Source organism: Loxodonta africana, chromosome 19 (assembly GCF_030014295.1).
Source record: "Loxodonta africana isolate mLoxAfr1 chromosome 19, mLoxAfr1.hap2, whole genome shotgun sequence".
Lineage (NCBI taxonomy): Eukaryota > Metazoa > Chordata > Mammalia > Proboscidea > Elephantidae > Loxodonta > Loxodonta africana.
Genome location: NC_087360.1, coordinates 34,395,073 through 34,417,997, shown reverse-complemented (window position 1 = coordinate 34,417,997; position 22,925 = coordinate 34,395,073). Strand labels below are relative to the sequence as shown.

General features: G+C 41.6%; 1 protein-coding gene across 1 annotated transcript in view; it reads right to left on the bottom strand.

The window, feature by feature from the left end:
- Positions 1–256, bottom strand: part of CLTCL1 (clathrin heavy chain like 1) — a gene marked incomplete at its 5' end in the record, with an annotated part of 157,252 nt that extends 156,996 nt beyond the window's left edge. The window contains 1 exon segment of the mRNA XM_064271932.1: positions 61–256. Coding sequence (XP_064128002.1) covers positions 61–256 — 196 coding nt within the window.
- Between the last annotated feature and the right edge of the window lie 22,669 nt (positions 257–22,925).

Here is a 22,925-nt window from a genome sequence, read left to right as displayed (position 1 = left end):
TAAGGTGACAAAAGCAGCCAATATGAGATAAAATTCTCCTAACATTCCCATCAGGCTTACCTGTCAGAGCTATCACCTTCGATGCCAGATTCACAATGGCACTTTCTGCAGAGATAGGCTGTCTGATCAGGGCAGCTGGATCAGTCATGTCAACAATCATTTCTTGAGCCTGCTCACCAACTTTCTCTTGAATGCATATAAATTCATCAGATTCCATTGTCAGTGTGTTGAATGCAATGTTGGCTGGATTAATTCCCAGGTTTTAGAGTTAAACTAAAATGAAGACTTGGTTAACGTAATTATTTTTTTCCTTCTGAAGAGAAAATGAAGAAAAAGTTAAGCAAGAGTTTAGAAAAAAGTTCCACTAAGTAAACATTCGAGGCAAACTCTGACTTGCCTTTCTATACCTTTAACAGATACAGCCAATGGGTCAAAAGTGACCTGTTAGTCAACCCTCAAGGAGTTTACAATCCAGCAGGCATGATGAGACACATACAAGGATAAGGGAAGCACCAGGGCAGTGAAGAACACCATGAGTGGTATAGAAAGGAAGACACCAGGCTGGAGAGAGGGAAAGGCCCATAAACAAACAGTATCAGAAAAGGCTTCACAGACAAGACTACTGAGGAGAGCCTTGGCAGGAAGAGAGTCTTGGAGAGGTGAAGGAGGGGCAAAAGGGAGAAAACATAAAAACTGGTTTTCTCCAAAAGGCAACGGTATCAAAGAACCAGTCAATAATTTTTGCTTAAAACATTTCCCTACATATCCTAAGTCTGTTTAAATTCAATTTAAATGAATTTCTAAGTCAGTTTGAATACTATTTGGGAGTCTAAGGTTAATAAAAAGTGAATAGGTCTAGTGCTTATCCCAGAGGCATAAGAAATGCATCTACTTGTGTAAACTGAAATTCAGGTATCTTTCGCCAAAGGCCATTTTATACACAGTGCCTGGCCTAAATAAAGATTTATTAATGAGATAAGTTTCAACGAAAAACCCTGAGAAAATACACAGTCATGAAATTTATACTGCCCTATAAGAAACCAGGGGGCAGTGGTGGTTCAGTGGTAGAATTCTCACCTTCCATGGGAGAAGCTTGGGTTCAAGCCCCACCCAATGTGCTGTATGTTCGGTCACCACTTGACTGTCAGTGGAGGCTTGCATGTTGCTATGATGCTAAAGGGGTTTCAGTGGAGCTCCCAGACTAGGACAGATGAAGAAGAAAGGCCTGGTGATCTACTTCCAAAAACCAGTCAGTAAAAACCCTATGTATCTTAATGGTCTGATCAGCAACCAATCATGGGGATGGTGCAGGACCAAGCAGCGTTTTGTTCTGTTTTGAATGGGGTTGCCATGAGTCTGGGGGTTGGACTCCATGGCAGCTAACAGCAGCAATATAAGGAGCCATTCCTATTTCTATAAATCCCCATGTCCCAACCCACCTACAAGGTACCTTTATTTCTAAACATTGTTCTGCTCAACCCAAACCTGACTGCTACTGACTTGATCCTTTAACATCTGGTAGCATTCAGCCACAGTTTCCTCAGGGAGAAGCAGCCAGCCACACAGCCTACTCACACCTCCGGAACCAGAGAACAGTGCTCTCCACAAAAGTTAAGTACGTGTATATATTTTACATGCTCCCCCCTCCACCCCCCGCGAGCTGGCTTCAGTGGCTGACTGACCTGGGACTGAGATAGGCCCTGTTGAGTGCCTACAGCCATCCTCCCGGCCTTGCAGAACGAATACATTTGCAACTGGGGGGAAAGATAATTTGCCAGCTCCACTAACCGGGGGAGCTCAGGACAGAAGCAGCTCCTGTCTAGGCATAAACAGTCCGTGGACTTTGAGTACCTTTCCCTTCTGCATGGACCTGTGTGGGCTTATTTCAGGAGAATAGGGCCTTGTTGGCAGGCTCCAATCGTTTCAGCTGTGTGGCAGAGAGGTGGGTGTTTGATGCTTGACATTGCTTTGCCTATTAAACAGGGTCCTCACCTACCCTCACATCAAGGGCCTACGGACTAGCAGCTCCACTCAGGTCACCCAGCCACCCGTGACAGTGGTCCAAGGATAACTGGTACCTCCCAGTCCTTACAACCAAAAATACTGGGTGCCCATGGTGCGTGTGCAGAACTCACCCACCTATACACTGTAGGGAACAGGGACACACTTTCCTGAGAGACACGTGGGGATGATTCTCAGCCCCCTGCCTTGTTCAGAGCATGACCCCCTGCTGCAACCAGATACCAGTGCCTACACCAATCACCCCTGCCCCTCTAAGACTGTAGGACAGAGCCTGTACCACATACTTGATGATCAGCTACCCGGACACCTGAGTTGAATTTATACAAGAAAAGTGAATGGACTCCTAGACTGATATACCTGGTAGCGTTTCAAGACATTTGGGGATAGGACGTCAGAGCTCCAAAGGTGAAAATAATCAAGCTAGTTCACACAAGCAACCCATCTGGGCACACCAAAACAAAAAAAAGCAAAAAGCTATAACACAGTAAGCAAACATAAAATAAACTAATACAACAACTTATAGATGGCTTGGAGACAACAGTCAATATTAAGTCACATAAAGAAACAGACCATGATCACCTCAACAAGCTCTCAAAACAAAGAATCCAGGGATCTTCTTGATGAAAGTGCCTTCCTGGAATTACCAGAGTCAGAATACAAAAGATTAATATACAGAACCCTTCAAGACATCAGGAAGGAAATGAGGCAATATGCAGAACAAGCTAAGGAACACACAGATAAAGTAACTGAAGAAATTAAAAAGATTATTCAGGAACATAATGAAAAATTTAATAAGCTGGAAAAATCCATAGACAGACAGCAATCAGAAATTCAGAAGATTAACAATAAAATTACAGAAGCAGACAGCTCAATAGAAAGTCACAGAAGCAGATTTGAGAAAGTGGAAGGCAGAATTTCTGAACTTGAAGATAAAGCACTTGGCACTAATATATTTGAAGAAAAATCAGATAAAAGTATTAAAAAAAACAAAGAAACCGTAAGAATCATGTGGGACTCTATCAAGAGAAATAACCTACAAGTGATTGGAGTACCAGAACAGGGAGGGGTAACAGAAAATACAGACAGAATTGTTGAAGATTTGTTGGCAGAAAACTTCCCTGATATTGAGAAAGATAAGAAGATATCTATCCAAGATGCTCATCGAACTCCACATAAGGCAGATGTTAAAAGAAAGTCACCGAGACATAATCAAACTTGCCAAAACCAAAGATAAAGAGAGAATTTTAAGAGCAGCTAGGGATAAAAGAAAAGTCACCTACAAAGGAGAGCCAATAAGAACAAGCTCGGACTACTCGGCAGAAACCATGCAGGCAAGAAGGCAATGGGATGACTTATACAAAAAACTGAAGGAAAAAAATTGCCAGCCAAGAATCATATTTCCAGCAAAACTGTCTCCCACATATGAAGGTGAAATTAGGACATTTCCAGATAAACACAAGTTTAGGGAATTTTTAAAAGCCAAACCAAAACTACAAGAAATACTGAAGGGAGTTCTTTGGTTAGAAAATCAATAATATCAGGTATCAACCCAAGACTAGAACTCTGGGCAGAGCAATCAGAAGTCAAACCAGACAGGGAAATCAAAAAAATAAATCAAGATTAAAAAAAATGCTCAAAACAGGGTAACAGTGATGTTATTATGAAAAAGAAGCAACATTAAAACAATAAAGAGGGCCTAGCGATGGCACTAGTTTTTTTTTTTTTTTTAAGAAATGTAGTCATAGATCTTCCATATGGAGAAGATAAGGCGATACAAAGAAATAAAAGTTAGGTTTAAATTTAGAAAAACAGGGGTAAATAATAGGGTAACCACAAAGGAGACAAACTATCCTACACATCAAAATAAAATACAAGAAAAAAATAGAGACTCAGCAGAAACAAAATCAACAATGAATATGAGGAAAGGACAATATATAGATAGAGATAATCCACTCAGCACATAAAATTAAGTGGGAAAAATGGTCGAACTGGTAAATATATTTTTAAAATATGTTAAAAAAATTGAGACAAATGAGGAAAGTTTACATTGATAAGGTATCTGACCCCATGTATCTGTCAATCTGTTGTACTATGGGGGCTTGCATGTTGCTGGGATGCTGGAAGCTATGCCACTGGTATTCAGATACCAATAGGGTCACCCACGGTGGACAGGTTTCAGCTGAGCTTCCAAACTAAGACAGACAAGGAAGAAGGATCCGGCAGCCTACTTCTGAAAAGCATTAGCCAGTGAAAACCTTATGAATAGCAGTGGAACATTGTTTGATATAGTGCCGAAGATGAGCCCCCCAGGTTGGAAGGCACTCAGAAGATGACTGGGGAAGAGCTGCCTCCTCAAAGTAGAGTCGACCTTAATGATGTGTGGATAGAGTCAAGCTTTCGGGACTTTCATTTGCTGATATGGCACAACTCAAAATGAGAAGAAACAGTTGCAAACATCCATTAATAATCGGGACCTGAAATGTATGAAGTATGAATCTAGGAAAATTGGAAACCATCAAAAATGAAATGGAATGCATAAACATTGATATCCTAGGCATTAGAGAGCTAAAATGGATTGGTATTGGTCATTTCGAATTGGACAATCATATTGTCTACTATGCTAGGAATGACAATTTTAAGAGAAATGGGGTTGCGTTTGTTGTCAAAAAGAACATTTCAAGATATATCCTGAAGTACAACACTGTCAGTGATAGGATAATATCCATACACCTACAAGGAAGACCAGTTAATACGACTATTATTCAAATTTACACACTAACCACTAAGGCCACAGATGAAGAAATTGAAGATTTTTACCAGCTTCTACAGTCTGAAATTGGTCAAACATGCAATCAGGATGCACTGATAATTACTGGTGATTGGAACGCAGAAGTTGGAAACAAAGAAGAAGGATTGGTAGTTGGAAAATATGGCCTTGGAGATAGAAACGATGCCAGAGATCACATGACAGAATTTTGCAAGACTGAGGACTTCATCGCAAATGCCTTTTTTCACCAACATAAACGGTGACTACACATGTGGACCTTGCCAAACAAAATACGCAGGAATCAAATCCACAACATCTGTGGAAAGTGATGATGGAAAAGCTCAATATCATCAGTCAGAACAAGGCCAAAGGCCAGCTATGAACAGACAACCAGTTGCTCATATGCAAGTTCAAGTTGAAACTGAAGAAAATTACAAGTCAACAAGAGCCAAAGTATGACCTTGAAAATATCCCACCTGAATTCACAGACCACCTCAAGAACAGATTTGACACACTGAATACTGATGACCGGAGACAAAAAAAGTTGTGGGATGACATCAAGGACATCATCCAAGAAGAAAGCAAAAGGTCATTAAAAGGACGAGAAAGAAAGACCAAAACGTACGTCAGATGAGATTCTGAAACTTGCTGTTGAACGTCGAGTAGCTAAAGCAAAAGGAAGAAATGACGATGTAAAAGAATTTAACAGAAGATTTCTAAGGGTGCTCGAGAAGACAAAATATTAATAGTGACACATGCAAAGAGCTGGAGATAGAAAATCAAAAGGGAAGAACACACTCGGCATTTCTCAAGCTGAAAAAACTGAAGAAAAAATTCGAGCCTCGAGTTGCAATACTGAAGGATTCCATGGGGAAAATATTTATTAAATGACGCAGGGAGCATCAGAGTCATTATACCAAAAAAGAACTGGTCAACGTTCAACCATTTCAAGAGGTAGCATATGATCAGGAACTGATGGTACTGAAGGAAGAAGTCTAAGCTGCACCAAAGGCAACGACGAAAAACAAGGCTCCAGGAGCTGACGGAATGTCAATTCAGATGTTTCAACAAACTGATGCAGTACAGGAAGTGCTCATTCCTCTATGTCAGGAGATGTGGAAGGCAGCTACCTGCCCAAATGACTAGAAGAGATCTATATTTATTCCTACTCTCAAGAAAGGATTCAATCGAATGTGGCAATTATTGAATATCACTATCATAAACAAGTAAAATTTTGCTGAAGATCATTCAAAAGCAACTGCAGCAGTTATCGAGAGGGAACTGCCAGAAATTCAGGCCAGATTCAGAAGAGGACGTGGAACCAGGGATATCATTGCTGACGTCAGATGGATTGTGGCTGAAAGCAGAGAATACCAGAAAGATGTTTACCTGTGTTTTATTGACTACACAAAAGCATTCAACTGTGTGGATCATAACAAATTATGGATAACACTGTGAAGAATGGGAATTCCCGAACACTTAATTGCACTCATGAGGAAACTGTACGTAGATCCACAGGTGGTTGTTCAAACAGAACGAGAGGATACTGCATGGTTTAAAGTCAGGAAAGGTGTGTATCAGGATTGTATCCTTTCACCAGACCTGTTCAATCTGAGCCACTGAGAGGCTGGACTGTATGAAGAAGAAGAGGGCATCAGGATTGGAAGACGACTCATGAACAAATGGCGTTACGCAGATGACACAATGTTGCCTGCTACAAGTGAAGAGGACTTGAAGCACTTACTGATGAAAATCAAAGGCCACAGCTTTCAGTATGGATTACACCTCAACATGAAGAAAACAAAAACCCTCATGACTGGACCAATAAGCAACATCATGATAAACAGAGAAAAGACTGAAGTTGTCAAGGATTTCATTTTGCATGGATCCACAATCAACATCAACAGAAGCAGCAGTCAAAAAATCAGGAGAGGCATTGTGTTGGGCAAATCTGCTGCGAAACACCTCTTTAAACTGTTGAAACGCAAAGATGTCACCTTGAAGACTAAGGTGCACCTGACCCAAGCCATGGTATTTTCAACTGCATCTCATGCACGTGAAAGGTGGACAATGAAGAAGGAAAACTGAAGAACTGACACTTCTGAACTGCGCTGTTGGTGCAGAATATTAAATATGCTGTGGGATGCCAAAAGAACGGACAAATCTGTCTTGGAAGAAGTACAACCAGAATGCTCCTTAGAAGCAAGGACGGCAAGACCGCGTCCTACATACTTTGGACATGTTATCAGGAGATATCAGTCCTTGGAGAAGGATATCCTGCTTGGTAAAGTACAGGTCAGGGAAAATGTGGAAGACCCTCAACGAGATGAACTGACACAGTGGCTGCAACAATGGGCTTAAGCATAGCAACTGTGAGCATGGGCAGTGTTTTGTTCTGTAGTACATAGGGTCGCTGTGAGTTGGAACAGACTCGACGGCACCTAACAACAACGTATTTGAGGAATTATTAATTTTTTTAGGTGTGATAATGTTATCCAAGGAGTCCCGGGGTAGCACAAATGGTTAAGTGCTTCACCTCTAGCTGAAAGGCTGGCAGTCTGAACCCACAAGAGGCACCTCGGAAGACGGGCCTGATGATCTGCTTCCAAAAGGTCACACAGCCTTGAAAACTCTATGGAGCACAGCTCTATTCTAACACACACGGGGTCACCATGAGTCATAATCAACTTGACGGCAACTAACAACAACGTTATTAGAATATGCTTTAAAATATAAAAAGTTCTGATGGAAAATCTGGGAGCGATCATTAGTGATGGTTGCGTAATATGATTAATGAAACTGGTATCACTAAACTGTACATGTGGAAAACACTGAATTAGAAAATATGTTATACGTATCTTTTTATAAAACAAATTTTATTGTATTTTTGGTGAAGGTTTACACAGTTTAGGTATGCAACAATTTCTGTACAAGTTGTTCAGTGACGCTGGTTACATTCTTCACAATGTGTGAACATTCTCATTATTTCCACGCTGGTTGGTCTGTTTCCATTAATCTAGTTTCCCTGCCTCCTTATATTCATTCTCATCTTTGTTTTAACGTAATTGTTGATCATTTGGTCTCATATAGGTGATTTTTTGAAGGAGCACAGTATTTATGGGTGATATTCATTTTTTTATTCATTATTATTATAAACAATATTTTATTGTGTTTTAAGTGAACCTTTACACAGCAGATTATGTTCCCCTTTAACAATTTTTTTATTAACTTTTATTAAGCTTCAAGTGAACGTTTACAAATCCAATCAGTCTGTCACATATAAGTTTACATACATCTTACTCCGTACTCCCACTTGCTCTCCCCCTATTTAGTCAGCCCTTTCAGTCTCTCCTTTTGTGACAATTTTGCCAGCTTCCCTCTCTCTCTATCCTCCCATCCCCTCTCCAGACAAGAGTTGCCAACACAATCTCAAGTGTCCACCTGATATAATTAGCTCACTCTTCATCAGCATCTCTCTCCCACCCACTGACCAGTCCCTTTCATGTCTGATGAGTTGTCTTCGGGGATGGTTCCTGTCCTGTGCCAACAGAAGGTCTGGGGACCAAGGCCGCTGGGATTCCTCTAGTCTCAGTCAGACCATTAAGTCTGGTCTTTTTATGAGAATTTGGGGTCTGCATCCCACTGAACTTCTGTTCCCTCAGGAGTGCTCTGTTGTGCTCCCTGTCAGGGCAGTCATCGACTGTGGCCGGGCACCAACTAGTTCTTCTGGTCTCAGGATGATGTAGGTCTCTGGTTCATGTGGCCCTTTCTGTCTCTTGGGCTCTTAGTTGTCGTGTGACCTTGGTGTTCTTCATTTTCCTTTGCTCCGGGTGGGTTGAGACCAATTGATGCATCTTAGATGGCCGCTTGTTAGCATTTAAGACCCAGACGCCACATTTCAAAGGGGGATGCAGAATGTTTTCATAATAGAATTATTTTGCCAATTGACTTAGAAGTCCCCTCAAACCATAGTCCCCAGACCCCCGCCCTTGCTCCGCTGACCTTTGAAGCATTCATTTTATCCCGGAAACTTCTTTGCTTTTGGTCCAGTCCAATTGAGCTGACCTTCCATGTACTGAGTGTTGTCTTTCCCTTCACCCAAAGCAGTTCTTATCTACTGATTAATCAATAAAAAACCCTCTCCCTCCCTCCCCCCTTCGTAACCACAAAAGTATGTGTTCTTCTCCGTTTTTACTATTTCTCAAGATCTTATAATAGTGGTCTTATACAATTTTTTATACAATATTTGCCCTTTTGCCTCTGACTAATTTCGCTCAGCATAATGCCTTCCAGGTTCCTCCATGTTATGAAATGTTTCAGAGATTCGTCACTGTTCCTTATCGATGCGTAGTATTCCATTGTGTGAATATACCACAATTTATTTACCCATTCATCTGCTGATGGACACCTTGGTTGCTTCCAGCTTTTTGCTATTGTAAACAGAGCTGCAATAAACATGGGTGTGCCTATATCTGTTTGTGTGAAGGCTCTTGTATCTCTAGGGTATATTCTGAGGAGTGGGATTTCTGGGTTGTATGGTAGTTCTATTTCTAACTGTTTAAGATAATGCCAGATAGATTTCCAAAGTGGTTGTACCATTTTACATTCCCACCAGCAGTGTATAAGAGTTCCAATCTCTCCGTAGCCTCTCCAACATTTATTATTTTGTGTTTTTTGGATTAATGCGAGCCTTGTTGGTGTGAGATGGAATCTCATCGTAGTTTTAATTTGCATTTCTCTAATGGCTAATGATCGAGAGCATTTTCTCATGTACCTGTTGGCTGCCTGAATATCTTCTTTAGTGAAATGTGTGTTCATATCCTTTGCCCACTTCTTGATTGGGTTGTTTGTCTTTTTCTGGTTGAGTTTTGACAGAATCATGTAGATTTTAGAGATCAGGCGCTGGTCGGAGATGTCATAGCTGAAAATTCTTTCCCAATCTGTAGGTGGTCTTTTTACTCTTTTGGTGAAGTCTTTAGATGAGCATAGGTGTTTGATTTTTAGGAGCTCCCAGTTATCGGGTTTCTCTTCATCATTTTTGGTAATGTTTTGTATTCTGTTTATGCCTTGTATTAGGGCTCCTAGGGTTGTCCCTATTTTTTCTTCCATGATTTTTATCATTTTAGTCTTTATGTTTAGGTCTTTGATCCACTTGGAGTTAGTTTTTGTGCATGGTGTGAGGTATGGGTCCTGTTTCATTTTTTTGCAAATGGATATCCAGTTATGCCAGCACCATTTGTTAAAAAGACTGTCTTTTCCCCATTTAACTGACACTGGGCCTTTGTCAAATATCAGCTGCTCATACGTGGATGGATTTATATCTGGGTTCTCAATTCTGTTCCATTGGTCTATGTGCCTGTTGTTGTACCAGTACCAGGCTGCTTTGACTACTGTGGCTGTATAATAGTTTCTGATATCAGGTAGAGTGAGGCCTCCCCCTTTCTTCTTCTTTTTCAGTAATGCTTTGCTTATCCAGGGCTTCTTTCCCTTCCATATGAAATTGGTGATTTGTTTCTCTATCCCCTTAAAATATGACATTGGAATTTGGATCGGAAGTGCGTTAAATGTACAGATGGCTTTTGGTAGAATAGACATTTTTACTATGTTAAGTCTTCCTATCCATGAGCAAGGTATGTTTTTCCACTTAAGTATGTCCTTTTGAATTTCTTGTAGTAGAGTTTTGTAGTTTTCTTCGTATAGGTCTTTTACATCCTTGGTAAGATTTATTCCTAAGTATTTTATCTTCTTGGGGGTTACTGTGAATGGTATTGATTTGGTTATTTCCTCTTCGGTGTTCTTTTTGTTGATGTAGAGGAATCCAAGTGATTTTTGTATGTTTATTTTATAACCTGAGACTCTGTCGAACTCTTCTATTAGTTTCAGTAGTTTTCTGGAGGATTCCTTGGGGTTTTCTGTGTATAAGATCATGTCATCTGCAAATAGTGATAACTTTACTTCCTCCTTGCCAATCCGGATACCTTTTCTTTGTCTAGCCTAACTCCCCTGGCTAGGACTTCAAGCACGATGTTGAATAAGAGAGGTGATAAAGGGCATCCTTGTCTGGTTCCCGTTCTCAAGGGAAATGCTTTCAGGTTCTCTCCATTTAGAGTGATATTGGCTGTTGGCTTTGCATAGATGCCCTTTATTATGTTGAGCAATTTTCCTTCAATTCCTATTTTGGTAAGAGTTTTTATTACAAATGGGTGTTGGACTTTGTCAAATGCCTTTTCTGCATCAATTGATAAGATCATGAGGTTCTTGTCTTTTGTTTTATTTATGTGATGGATTACATTAATGGTTTTTCTGATATTAAACCAGCCTTGCATACCTGGTATAAATCCCACTTGATCAGGGTGAATTATTTTTTTGATGTGTTGTCGGATTCTACTGGCTAGAATTTTGTTGAGGATTTTTGCATCAATGTTCATGAGGGATATAGGTCTATAATTTTCTGTTTTTTGTAATGTCTTTACCTGGTTTTGGTATCAGGGAGATGGTGGCTTCACAGAATGAGTTGGGTAGTATTCCGTCATTTTCTATGCTTTGAAATACCTTCAGTAGTACTGGTGTTAACTCTTCTCTGAAAATTTGGTAGAACTCTGCAGTGAAGCCGTCCGGGCCAGGACTTTTTTTTGTTGGGAGTTTTTTGATTACCGTTTCAATCTCTTTTTTTGTTATGGGTCTATTTAGTTGTTCTACTTCTGAATGTGTTAGTTTAGGTAGGTAGTGTTTTTCCAGGAATTCATCCATTTCTTCTAGGTTTTCAAATTTGTTAGAGTACAATTTTTCGTAGTAATCTGAAATGATTCTTTTAATTTCATTTGGTTCTGTTGTGATGTGGTCCTTCTCGTTTCTTATTCAGGTTATTTGTTTCCTTTCCTGTATTTCTTTAGTCAGTCTAGCCAATGGTTTATCAGTTTTGTTAATTTTTTCAAAGAACCAGCTTTTGGCTTTGTTAATTCTTTTACCTGTTTTTCTGTTCTCTAATTCATTTAGTTCAGCTCTAATTTTTATTATTTGTTTTCTTCTGGTGCCTGATGGGTTCTTTTGTTGCTCACTTTCTATTTGTTCAAGTTGTAGGGACAGTTCTCTGATTTTGGCTCTTTCTTCTATGTGTGCATTTATCGATATAAATTGGCCTCTGAGCACTGCTTTTGCTGTGTCCCAGAGGTTTTGATAGGAAGTCTTTTCATTCTCGTTGCATTCTATGAATTTCCTTATTCCCTCCTTGATGTCTTCCATTACCCAGTGTTTTTTCAGGAGGGTATTGTTCAGTTTCCAAGTATTTGATTTCTTTTCCCTAGTTTTTCTGTTATTGATTTCTAGTTTCATTGCCTTGTGGTCTGAGAAGATGCTTTGTAATATTTCGATGTTTTGGACTCTGCAAAGGTTTGTTTTATGACCTAATATGTAGTCAATTCTAGAGAATGTTCCATGTGTGCTAGAAAAAAAAGTATACTTTGCAGCAGTTGGGTGGAGAGTTCTGTATAAGTGAATGAGGTCAAGTTGGTTGACTGTTGTAATTAGGTCTTCCGTGTCTCTATTGAGCTTCTTACTGGATGTCCTGTCCTTCTCCGAAAGTGGCGTGTTGAAGTCTCCTACTATAATTGTGGAGGTGTCTATCTCACTTTTCAATTCTGTTAAAATTTGATTTATGTATCTTGCAGCCCTGTTCTTGGGTGCATAGATATTTAATATGGTTATGTCTTCCTGATCAATTTTCCCTTTTATCATTATATAGTGTCCTTCTTTATCCTTTGTGGTGGATTTAAGTCTAAAGTCTATTTTGTCAGAAGTATAATATTGCTACTCCTCTTCTTTTTTGCTTATTGTTTGCTTGATATATTTATTTTTCCATCCTTTGAGTTTTAGTTTGTTTGTGTCTCTAAGTCTAAGGTGTGTCTCTTGTAGGCAGCATATAGATGGATCGTGTTTCTTTATCCAGTCCGTGACTCTCTGTCTCTTTATTGGTACATTTAGTCCATTTACATTCAGCGTAATTATAGATAAACAAGTTTTTAGTGCTGTCATTTTGATGCCTTTTCATGTGTGTTGTTGGCAATTTCATTTTTCCACATACTTTTTTGTGCTGAGACGTTTTTCTTAGTAAATTGTGAGATCCTCATTTTAATAGCGTTTGACTTTATGTTAACTGAGTCGTTACGTTTTTCTTGGCTTTTATCTTGACTTATGGAGTTGTTATACCTTTTTGTGGTTACCTTATTATTTACCCCTATTTTTCTAAGTAAAAAACCTAACTTGTATCGTTCTATATCGCCTTGTATCACTCTCCATATGGCAGTTCAATGCCTCCTGTATTTAGTCCCTCTTTTTGATTATTGTGATCTCTTACCTATTGACTTCCATGATTCCCTGTTATGTGTATTTTTTTTTAATTAATCTTAATTTGTTTGTTTTTGTGATTTCCCTATTTGAGTTGATATCAGGACGTTCTGTTTTGTGACCTTGTGTTGTGCTGGTATCTGATATTATTGGTTTTCTGACCAAACAATATCCTTTAGTATTTCTTGTAGCTTTGGTTTGATTTTTGCAAATTCTCTAAACTTGTGTTTATCTGTAAATATCTTAATTTTGCCTTCATATTTGAGAGAGAGTTTTGCTGGATGTATGATCCTTGGCTGGCAGTTTTTCTCCTTCAGTGCTCTGTATATGTCGTCCCACTCCCTTCTTGCCTGCATGGTTTCTGCTGAGTAGTCTGAACTTATTCTTATTGATTCTCCCTTGAAGGAGACCTTTCTTTTCTCCCTGGCTGCTTTTAAAATTTTCTGTTTATCTTTGGTTTTGGTGAGTTTGATGATAATATCTCTTGGTGTTTTTCTTTTTCGATCAATCTTAAATGGGGTTCGATGAGCATCTTGGATAGATATCCTTTCGTCTTTCATGATGTCAGGGAAGTTTTGTGTCAGGAGTTCTTCAACTATTTTCTCTGTGTTTTCTGTCCCCCCTCCCTGTTCTGGGACTCCAATCACCCGCAAGTTATCCTTCTTGATAGAGTCCCACATGATTCTTAGGGTTTCTTCATTTTTATATCTGATTTTTTTTTCAGCTATGTTGGTGTTGATTCCCTGGTCCTCCAGATGTCCCAGTTTGCATTCTAATTGCTTGAGTCTGCTCCTCTGACTTCCTATTGCGTTGTCTAATTCTGTAATTTTATTGTTAATCTTTTGGATTTCTACATGCTGTCTCTCTATGGATTCTTGCAACTTATTAATTTTTCCACTATGTTCTTGAATAATCTTTTTGAGTTCTTCAACAGTTTTATCAGTGTGTTCCTTGGCTTTTTCTGCAGTTTGCCTTATTTCGTTTGTGATGTCTTGAAGCATTCTGTAAATTAGTTTTTTATATTCTGTATCTGATAATTCCAGGATTGTATCTTCATTTGGGAAAGATTTTGATTCTTTTGTTTGGGGGTTTGGAGAAGCTGTCATGGTCTGCTTCTTTATGTGGTTTGATATGGACTGCTGTCTCCGAGCCATCACTGGGAAACTAGTTTTTCCAGAAAATCCGCTAAAAAAAAATGCAGTCAGATCCCTATCAGAGTTCTCCCTCTGGCTCAGGCTATTCGTATGTTAATGAAGCCGCCTGGGGAGGGTGGGGGAGGGATCAGAGAGATAGGAGAGTAGCACCTCAGAATATAGCCAGAGTTGCTTGTCTTGCTTGGAATGACTATTATATCTGAGATTCCCACGGGGCGCGTCGCCTATGTGTGCTGGCTGTGTGGAGATTGCCCCCGGGGGGTCTGGCCCGCTGAAGTCACGGTCAGGTCCTCCGCTGCCAGCCCCATGCCCAACGTTAAGGTTCCCCTGCTGGGACAGTGCACTCTTGACTCCAAAATCAGTCGCTGCCTCCCGGGGACTTCTCATCCCGCCAGCCGCGTCGCCGTGCCGCCCTCACAGACCTGCTGGGCCCCCTCCCGGGGTTAGTTCAGGTGAGTGGAGCAGCTCCCCGTGCTTGTGCCGTGACCGCGTGTCCCGGCTGGGATGCTGCTCTCCCCGCTCCAAGACCAGTCGCTGCCTCCCGGGGACTTCTCCCACCGGCTGCGTCGCCACGCTGCCTCCACGAACCGGCTGGGCTCCCTCCCGGGGTTAGTTCAGGGGGGTGTAGCAGCTCTCTGTGCTTGTACCGTGCCTGCGCCCAGCCAAAATCCCGGCGGGACGGTTCCCCGGCTGGGACGCTGCTCTCCCCGCTCCAAGACCAGTCGCTGCCTCCCGGGGACTTCTCCCACCGGCTGCGTCGCCACGCTGCCCGCGCGAACAGGCTGGGCCCCCTCCCGGAGTGAGTTCGGGAGCTAGGGCTGGGCCCCTTGTTTGTGCCGTCTGCTCCCCTGGGCTCTGCCCCAAATCGGGCGCCGAAGGTTACCTGACTGGTACGCTGGCTCCAGGCTCTGAAAACAATCGCTGCTTCCCCGTATTTGTTAGTTTTCCGTCTCTAAATCTGTGATTGTTGTTCAGGGTTCGTAGATTGTTATGTATGTGATCGATTCACTCGTTTTTCCGAGTCTTTGTTGCAAGAGGGATCCAAGGTAGCGTCTACCTAGTCCGCCACCTTGGCCCCCCCTCTTTAACAATTTTTGAATCAACTCGACGGCACTGGGTTTGGTTGGGTTGGTTTTAACAAATTTTATACAAATTGTTCCGTGTCATTGGCTACAATTTTTACAGTGTGTCAGCATTCTATTTCCATTCTGTTTGTTCTGTTTCAGAAGACCTGGTGATTAGCTCCCAGAAAGATTACAGCCTCATGAGAAAAAGTTTTAATTCTCCTAGAATCCAGATTTCTGGGGACCATGGAGTTAGGGTAACCCACCCAGACCATTTGCTTAGATGTCCTTTTAAATCTTGAGCTTTGAAGAAACTGGTCTACTAAAAGCCACCTTAAGTCACACAACAGCCTAGTGAGCACCTTAGTGAAGACCATTTTGCGTTAGACACTGGGCTATTTTGAAGAGTTACCTACCTGCAGTCAGTTTCCACAAACAGAAACTCGGGGGTCTCGCTGTTTTAGGATAAATTTTTATATAAAGACTGCCAATAAGATGGGCTATCAGAATTTTTAAGTTCTCTTCATCTTTGGAACATTTTTGACTACCTAATAGAAATGTTATCCCGATTTTCAAACCGTATATTCAATAAACTTCAATTTCTAGTACTGGTTTAGTATGACTTAACACTAGAAGACCCTACGGGCGGTTCTACTCTGTCACATGGGGTCGCTATGAGTCGGCCGGAGTCCAGGGCACCTAACGACAACAACTCTTACAGTTGGAATACGTGAGCATTGCTCACCAGTCTTCTTGCAGCTTTTCAAATGCACCGAAGAGGAAGTTTGCTCCCCTGTGCGTCAAGTGCACCTAGGACCCAGCCCGGTTTCCGGTGCTCACAGTCAGAGGAAACCCGCAGATGGCGGCCTTCCCAGCGGCCGCGGGAGACTGGCTCTTGTGCCCCGGAGGCCAGGCCGCACGTGTGCCCGCCCTCGCCCTGACCCCCGCGCACCCCATCCGTGGTGACTGGACTGGGCGTCCTCGGCCTCGGAGCTGCACCAGCCTCACCTGTAAGTGCTCTTGGAGGTGGGCCAAAAGGGTCTGGGCCACGGCGGACACGGGGCTGAGGCGGCGGAATTGGCAGCAGGTGTGACTCCTCCAGCGCCTGCTGACGAGAGGTGGGGCAACGCGCAGGCGCACTGACCACTCGCTCCGCCTCCTTCCCCTTCCCGCCCGCTCACTGACTCCTCTCGCGCTGACACCGTGCGTGGGTTCCCTCCGCCTGCGGCCGGAGGGTCCACGAAAAGTAGTCCCGCGCCACCGCGCAGACCCAGTCCAGGTGACCCGGGTCCCGTGCTGTCCTCGGCTGGTGCCCTGAGCAGGTGCCCTGAGAGGTGGACCAGGTCGGGACCGTCCTCTGCAAGTTCCTCGAGTGAGGGGTTTTCAGGAGTGATAAACCAAGTCACTGAGCTGCCTTTGCCTTGGGCCTTCGATGTGTGGAGAGGGAGGGGCAGTGATGGCAGTTCTACCTTTAACTCTGGACACTTGTGTTCAGGACTGTTTTTCTCATTCAGGCAAGAAATATGCCAAAAACACGGCAAAAGAGCCTTCAAGTGTGTGTTATACATAAGTTCCCGCCTGAGGCTCAGTCATGGCTCCTTTAGGAGAAATCTTTCCTGGTTCGTTCCATTTCTACATGAACACTGTCAGAATATCAGTGTGAGGGTCTGCAAAGATCATCTAGGGGCAGATGACCAAACAAGGCCAGCGAGGGCCACGCAAGTTGCCTGTGGTCGCACAATGGTGGTGGCAGGTCTGGAACTAGAGGCCACACCTGGCTTATCCAGCGTTTAGTCGTTTTCCCCAGGCACTATTTGAGGACGTGTTTGCATGCCAATGACTCTCATGGTGCAGTTGGTATCCTTCTCTACTTCACTTGTTGCTCATTGGTCACTTTAAGAGATGAATGACCCACTTTGAATAACACAGTGATGGTGCAATTACTGGAGCCGTGGTGGCGCAGTAGTTAAGAGCTCAGGTTGCTAATCAAGAGGTAGGCAATTTCCAAGCCACCAGCCGCTCCTTGGAAACCCTATGGGGCAGTTCTACTCTGTACCATAGGGTCGCTATGAGTCGTAATCAACTCGATGGTAATGGTTTTGGTATTTTTCTTATTTTTTTGTTATTTTGGTGCAACTACTGGCACAATCGCTTGAAAATCTAGTAACCAAACATTTGTTAAAGAATCGAACAACAGAGCCGATTTTTGCTGTGGGTAGTACTACATTTCCCAAATTTCCATATTTTGGCAATAATGCCTGTGACCCCAAGTACACTTTACTCCAAACAGTACATAAAACCTTTCAGGATTAATATTATCATTTCCTAAATCACCTTCCCCAAGATTTTTTTGAGTCAAGGTTAAATATTTACACACTAAAAGAATTTTAAGAAAACTATGGGTAAACAAAATGACAGGATTGGTAACAATCAGGACCTGGCCCAGGGTCTGTACTTGCAAAGCAACTAAATGTTCTGATTTGGAAATGATTCTAATATTCTTACCATGGATGAATAACTTGCCAAGTACTGATTTTTTTAAAGGGGCAAAAAATTACAAGCAATTCATTAAAAATCATAATTTCTAAACATCTATCCACTACCCATCTGTCAGTTTGTCATACCGTGGTGGTTTGCATGTTGCTGTGTGATTCTGGAAGCTATGCCACCAGTATTCTAAACATCAAGAGGATGACCCATGGTGGACAGGTCTCAGTGGAGCTTCCAAAGAAAGACAAAAAAGAAAGGCCTGACAATCCAATTCCAAAAATTAGCCAATAGAAACCTTATGGATCACAACGGAATATTGCCCAACTCGCTTGCTTTGGGCACATCATCAGGAGAGATCAAACACTGGAGAAGGATGTCATGTTTCATGAAGCAGAGGGCCAGTGAGGGTGAGGGAGACCCTTGGTAAGATGGACGGGCACAATAGTCACAAGGATGGACTTGAACGGGTCAGTGATCATACGGATGATACAAGAATGACCTGGCAACGTTTCATTTTGTATATAAAGTCGCCATGAGTCGGAGTCGAATTTATGGCTGTTTTATCTATATCATTCCTTTAATCTATCAGATTAGCAAAGGTCAAAAATTTTGATAACACTGTGTTGGCAAGGGTGTGAAGAGGGTAATGTGGTGAAAGCTATGCATACACGCTTTAGTAGTTCCACCTAGGGAATATAACCTACAGTGATTCTTGCAGTCCTTCATCCCGAAAACAAAATTCAAGAAAAAGAAGCAGCTTGTGGTAAAAAAGAATAACCACTCAAGGAAGCAAGGCAGCACAAGTGAGAATCAGGAGAACCAAGAGACAACAGGTACAGACTCGGAAGAATCCATACGATGCAATTATCAGAAACAGGCTTCAAATTACTATATGGAGTGTTAAAGAGCTGAATAACAAGGTTAAGAACACATGCAGGCAACTGAAACTGTAAAGAATGACCAAGCACATTTTAAAAAGAACCAAGTAGAAATTTGAGAAATGAAAAAAGTAACCCAATGTTGGCATATTATAAGTGGGTCCAAAATATTGAATGGTATCATTGTGAGGTAAATAAAGTGAAAATGGAGGAAGGGTAAGAATGGGAACTACATCAATCAAAATCCAATTCGGAGGCAGAAACCACACCAGTTATTCAAACAGAGAATTGAATATAAACAAGAGGTAACAGGAAATAAAGTTGTTACTAGGTACCTGGAAGCGTAAAGAGAGAACCGTAACATCATGGAGGTACAGATGCAAGAAGCAGATGCCAGCCCTAGAGCTCAGGAATCAATGGCAAGAAGTTGGAATTATTACAATTTAGAGGAAGTGCTTCTGGCAGTTCCCTGTTGATATACCGCTAAAGAAAAAAAAATTTTTTTTTTTTTTTAGTCATTTTTAAATTATCCTCAGCAAAATTTTCATAGCAGGTGACATTACTGATCCTATTGAGTAATTTCTGCACTCCATTTGATTGCCTTTCTTTGGAACGGGCAAAAATACAGATCTTTTCCAGTCAGGCAAGTAGCTTGTTGTTGTTGTTGTTAGGTGCCGTCGAGTCAGTTCCGACTCATAGCAACCCTATGTACAACAGAACAAAACGCTGCCCGGTCCGGTGCCATCCTTGCAATCGTTGTTATGCTTGACTTCATTGTTGCAGCCACTGTGTCAGTCCACCTCGTTGAGGGTCTTCCTCTTTTCCACTGACCCTGTACTCTGCCAAGCATGATGTCCTTCTCCGGAGACTGATCCCTCCTGACAACATGTCCAAAGTATGTAAGACGCAGTGTCACCATTCTTGCTTCTAAGGAACACTCTGGTTGTACTTCTTCCAAGACAGATTTATTCATTCTTCTGGCAGTCCATGGTGTATTCAACATTCTTCGCCAACACCACAATACAAAGCCATCAATTTTCTTCGGTCTTCCTTTATTCATTGTCCAGATTTCACATGCATGTGATGCAATTGAAAATACCATGGCTTGGGTCAGGTGCACCTTAGTCTTCGAGGTGACGTCTTTGCTCTTCAACACTTTAAAGAGGTCCTTTGTAGCAGATTTACCCAATGCAATGCGTCTTTTGATTTCTTGACTGCTGCTTCCATGGCTGTTGATTGTGGATCCAAGTAAAATGAAATCCTTGGCAACTTCAATCTTTTCTCCGTTTATCGTGATGTTGCTCATTGGTCCAGTTGTGAGGACTTTCGTTTTCATTATGTTGAGGTGCAATCCATACTGAAGGCTGTGGTCTTTGATCTTTGCTGGTAAGTGCTTCAAGTCCTCTTCACTTTCAGCAAGCAAGGTTGTGTCATCTGCATAACGCAGGTTGTTAATGAGTCTTCCTCCAATCCTGATGCCCCGTTCTTCTTCATGTAGTCCAGCTTCTCGGATTATTTGCTCAGGATACAGATTGAATAGATATGGTGAAAGAATATAATCCTGGCGCACACCTTTCCTGACTTTAAACCGATCAGTATCCCCTTGTTCTGTCTGAACGACTGCCTCTCGATTTATGTAAAGGTTCCTCATGAGCATAATTAAGTGTTCTGGAATTCCCATTCTTCGCAATGTTATCCATAATTTGTTATGATCCACACAGTCGAATGCCTTTGCGTAGTCGATAAAACACAGGTAAACATCCTTCTGGTATTCTCTGCTTTCAGCCAGGATCCATCTGACATCAGCAATGATATCCCTGGTTCCACATCCTCTTCTGAAACTGGCCTGAATTTCTGGCAGTTCCCTGTTGATATACTGCTGCAGCCATTTTTGAATGATCTTCAGCAAAATTTTGCTTGCGTGTGATATTAATGATAAAAAAAAAATTGTTCTATAATTTCCACATTTGGTTGGATCACCTTTCTTGGGAATAGGCATAAATATGGACCTCTTCCAATCAGTTGGCCAGGAAGCTTCTTCCATATTTCTTGGCATAGATGAGCGCGCACCTCCAGAGCTGCATCCGTTTGTTGAAATATCTCAATTGATATTCCGTCAATTCCTGGAGCCTTGTTTTTCGCTTATCTTCCAAATTTCTTGACAAGAAAGCACTTCTAGTATTGCATCTGTTTGTTGAAGCATCTCATTTGTTGTTGTCGTGTGCCCTCAATTTAGACTGATAGCGACCTTTTTCTTGTGTACAACTTGGTGTCATCAGTTACATTAGTCAAGTTGTGCATATTTCATCCATATTCGGTGTTACCTTTCCCAACACCATACACAAAAAGTGACTACTATCTAGAGAACGATTCCATTCTTCTCCTCCCTACTCACACACCCCCGGTAACCACCAATGAACATTGGTCTTCCTATACATACTTCTTATCATTTCATAAAAGTGAGATCATACAATATTCATCCTTTGGTGATTGCCTTATTTCATTCAGCATAATGATCCTCCAGGTTCATCCACGTTGTAAGATGTTTCAGTAACTCATTTTTCTTTATGCCAGCATAGTATTCCATTGTATGTATGTACCGCATTTGGTTATGCATTCATTCATTGATCGGCGCTTAGGTTGTTTCCATCTTTTTGCTATTGTAAAGAGTGCTGCAGTGAACCTAGGCATGCATATGTCTTTCGTGTCTCTTCTATTAGATCTCTAGGGTATGTACCTAGGAGTGGAATTTCTGGTAGTTTATTTTTAATTTTTTTGAGTAATCATCATACCGTTTTCCACAGCAGTTGTACCATTTTACATTCCCACCAAAGGTGGATAAGCGTTCTTAGTTATACAGTGTTGCTATAAAAGAAATACCACAAGTGGGTGGCTTTTACAAATTGAAATTTATTTTCTCACAATTTAGGAGTCTAGAAGTCTGAATTCAGGGCGCCGGCTCTAGAGAAGGGTCCTTGTCTCTTTTCGGCGTCTGTTCCTCGTCTCCTTGAATATCTTCACACGATGATCTTCATGTGGAGTGGCATGTATCTCACCCCATTTCTGCTTCTCCTCTGTGCCTAATCTGCTTGTTTTATATCACAAAGGTGATTAGCTTAAGACATACCTACACTGATACTGCCTCATTAACATGACAAAGAAAATCTTATTCCGAAATGGAATTTCATCCACAAATATAGGGGTTAGGATTTACAACACGTATTTTAGGGGGACACAATTGAATACATAACAGTTTCCAATCTCCCCACATCCCCACCAATGTTTGTCTTCTGTTTTTTTTTTTTTTTTTTGATGTGTGCCATTTTAGCAGGGGTGAGATGGTATCCCATCGTAGTTTTTTTTTTTTTTTTTTAAAAGGCAAAGTTTAATCTGGAAAAAGAACAATGATATAAAATGGTTTCTAATGAACAAGCTAAAAGGTGAAGTCTGTATGTCTTAGACAAAGTACCTCAAAAATACATTCATGAGCCCCTTGCTCTGTTTATAGCCCATATTTTGTTTTTGTTGAGAATCCGTTAATTTTCTGGCTTCAAGGCCAACTATCAGTGGAGAAGAGTTCTCTTTGATATTAAAGAGTCGAAAAGATCTGAAGTGAAGCAGAAAATTATCACCAAGCACTCTCCATTTACGGTTTCCTTTTTTCCATGTTCTTTAAGACTTAGCTTCTAGGCTATTGAAACTGTGCCTTCATTTTTCCTCTACTATAATTTTTTTTTTTTTTGCTTTTTTTTTTTTTATAATAACTTTTATTAAGCTTCAAGTGAACGTTTACAAATCCAATCAGTCTGTCACATATAAGTTTACATACATCACACTCCCTACTCCCACTTACTCTCCCCGTCTTGAGTCAGCCCTTTCAGTCTCTCCTTTCTTGACAATTTTGCCGGCTTCCCTCTCTCTCTATCCTCCCATCCCCCCTCCAGACAAGAGTTGCCAACACAATCTCAAGTGTCCACCTCATATAATTAGCTCACTCTTCATCAGCGTCTCTCTCCCACCCGCTGACCAGTCCCTTTCATTTCTGATGAGTTGTCTTCGGGGGTGGTTCCTGTCCTGTGTCAACTGAAGGTCTGGGGAGCATGGCCGCCGGGATTCCTCCAGTCTCAGTCAGACCATTAAGTTTGGTCTTCTTATGAGAATTTGGGGTCTGCATCCCACTGATCTCCTGCTCCCTCAGGGGTCCTCT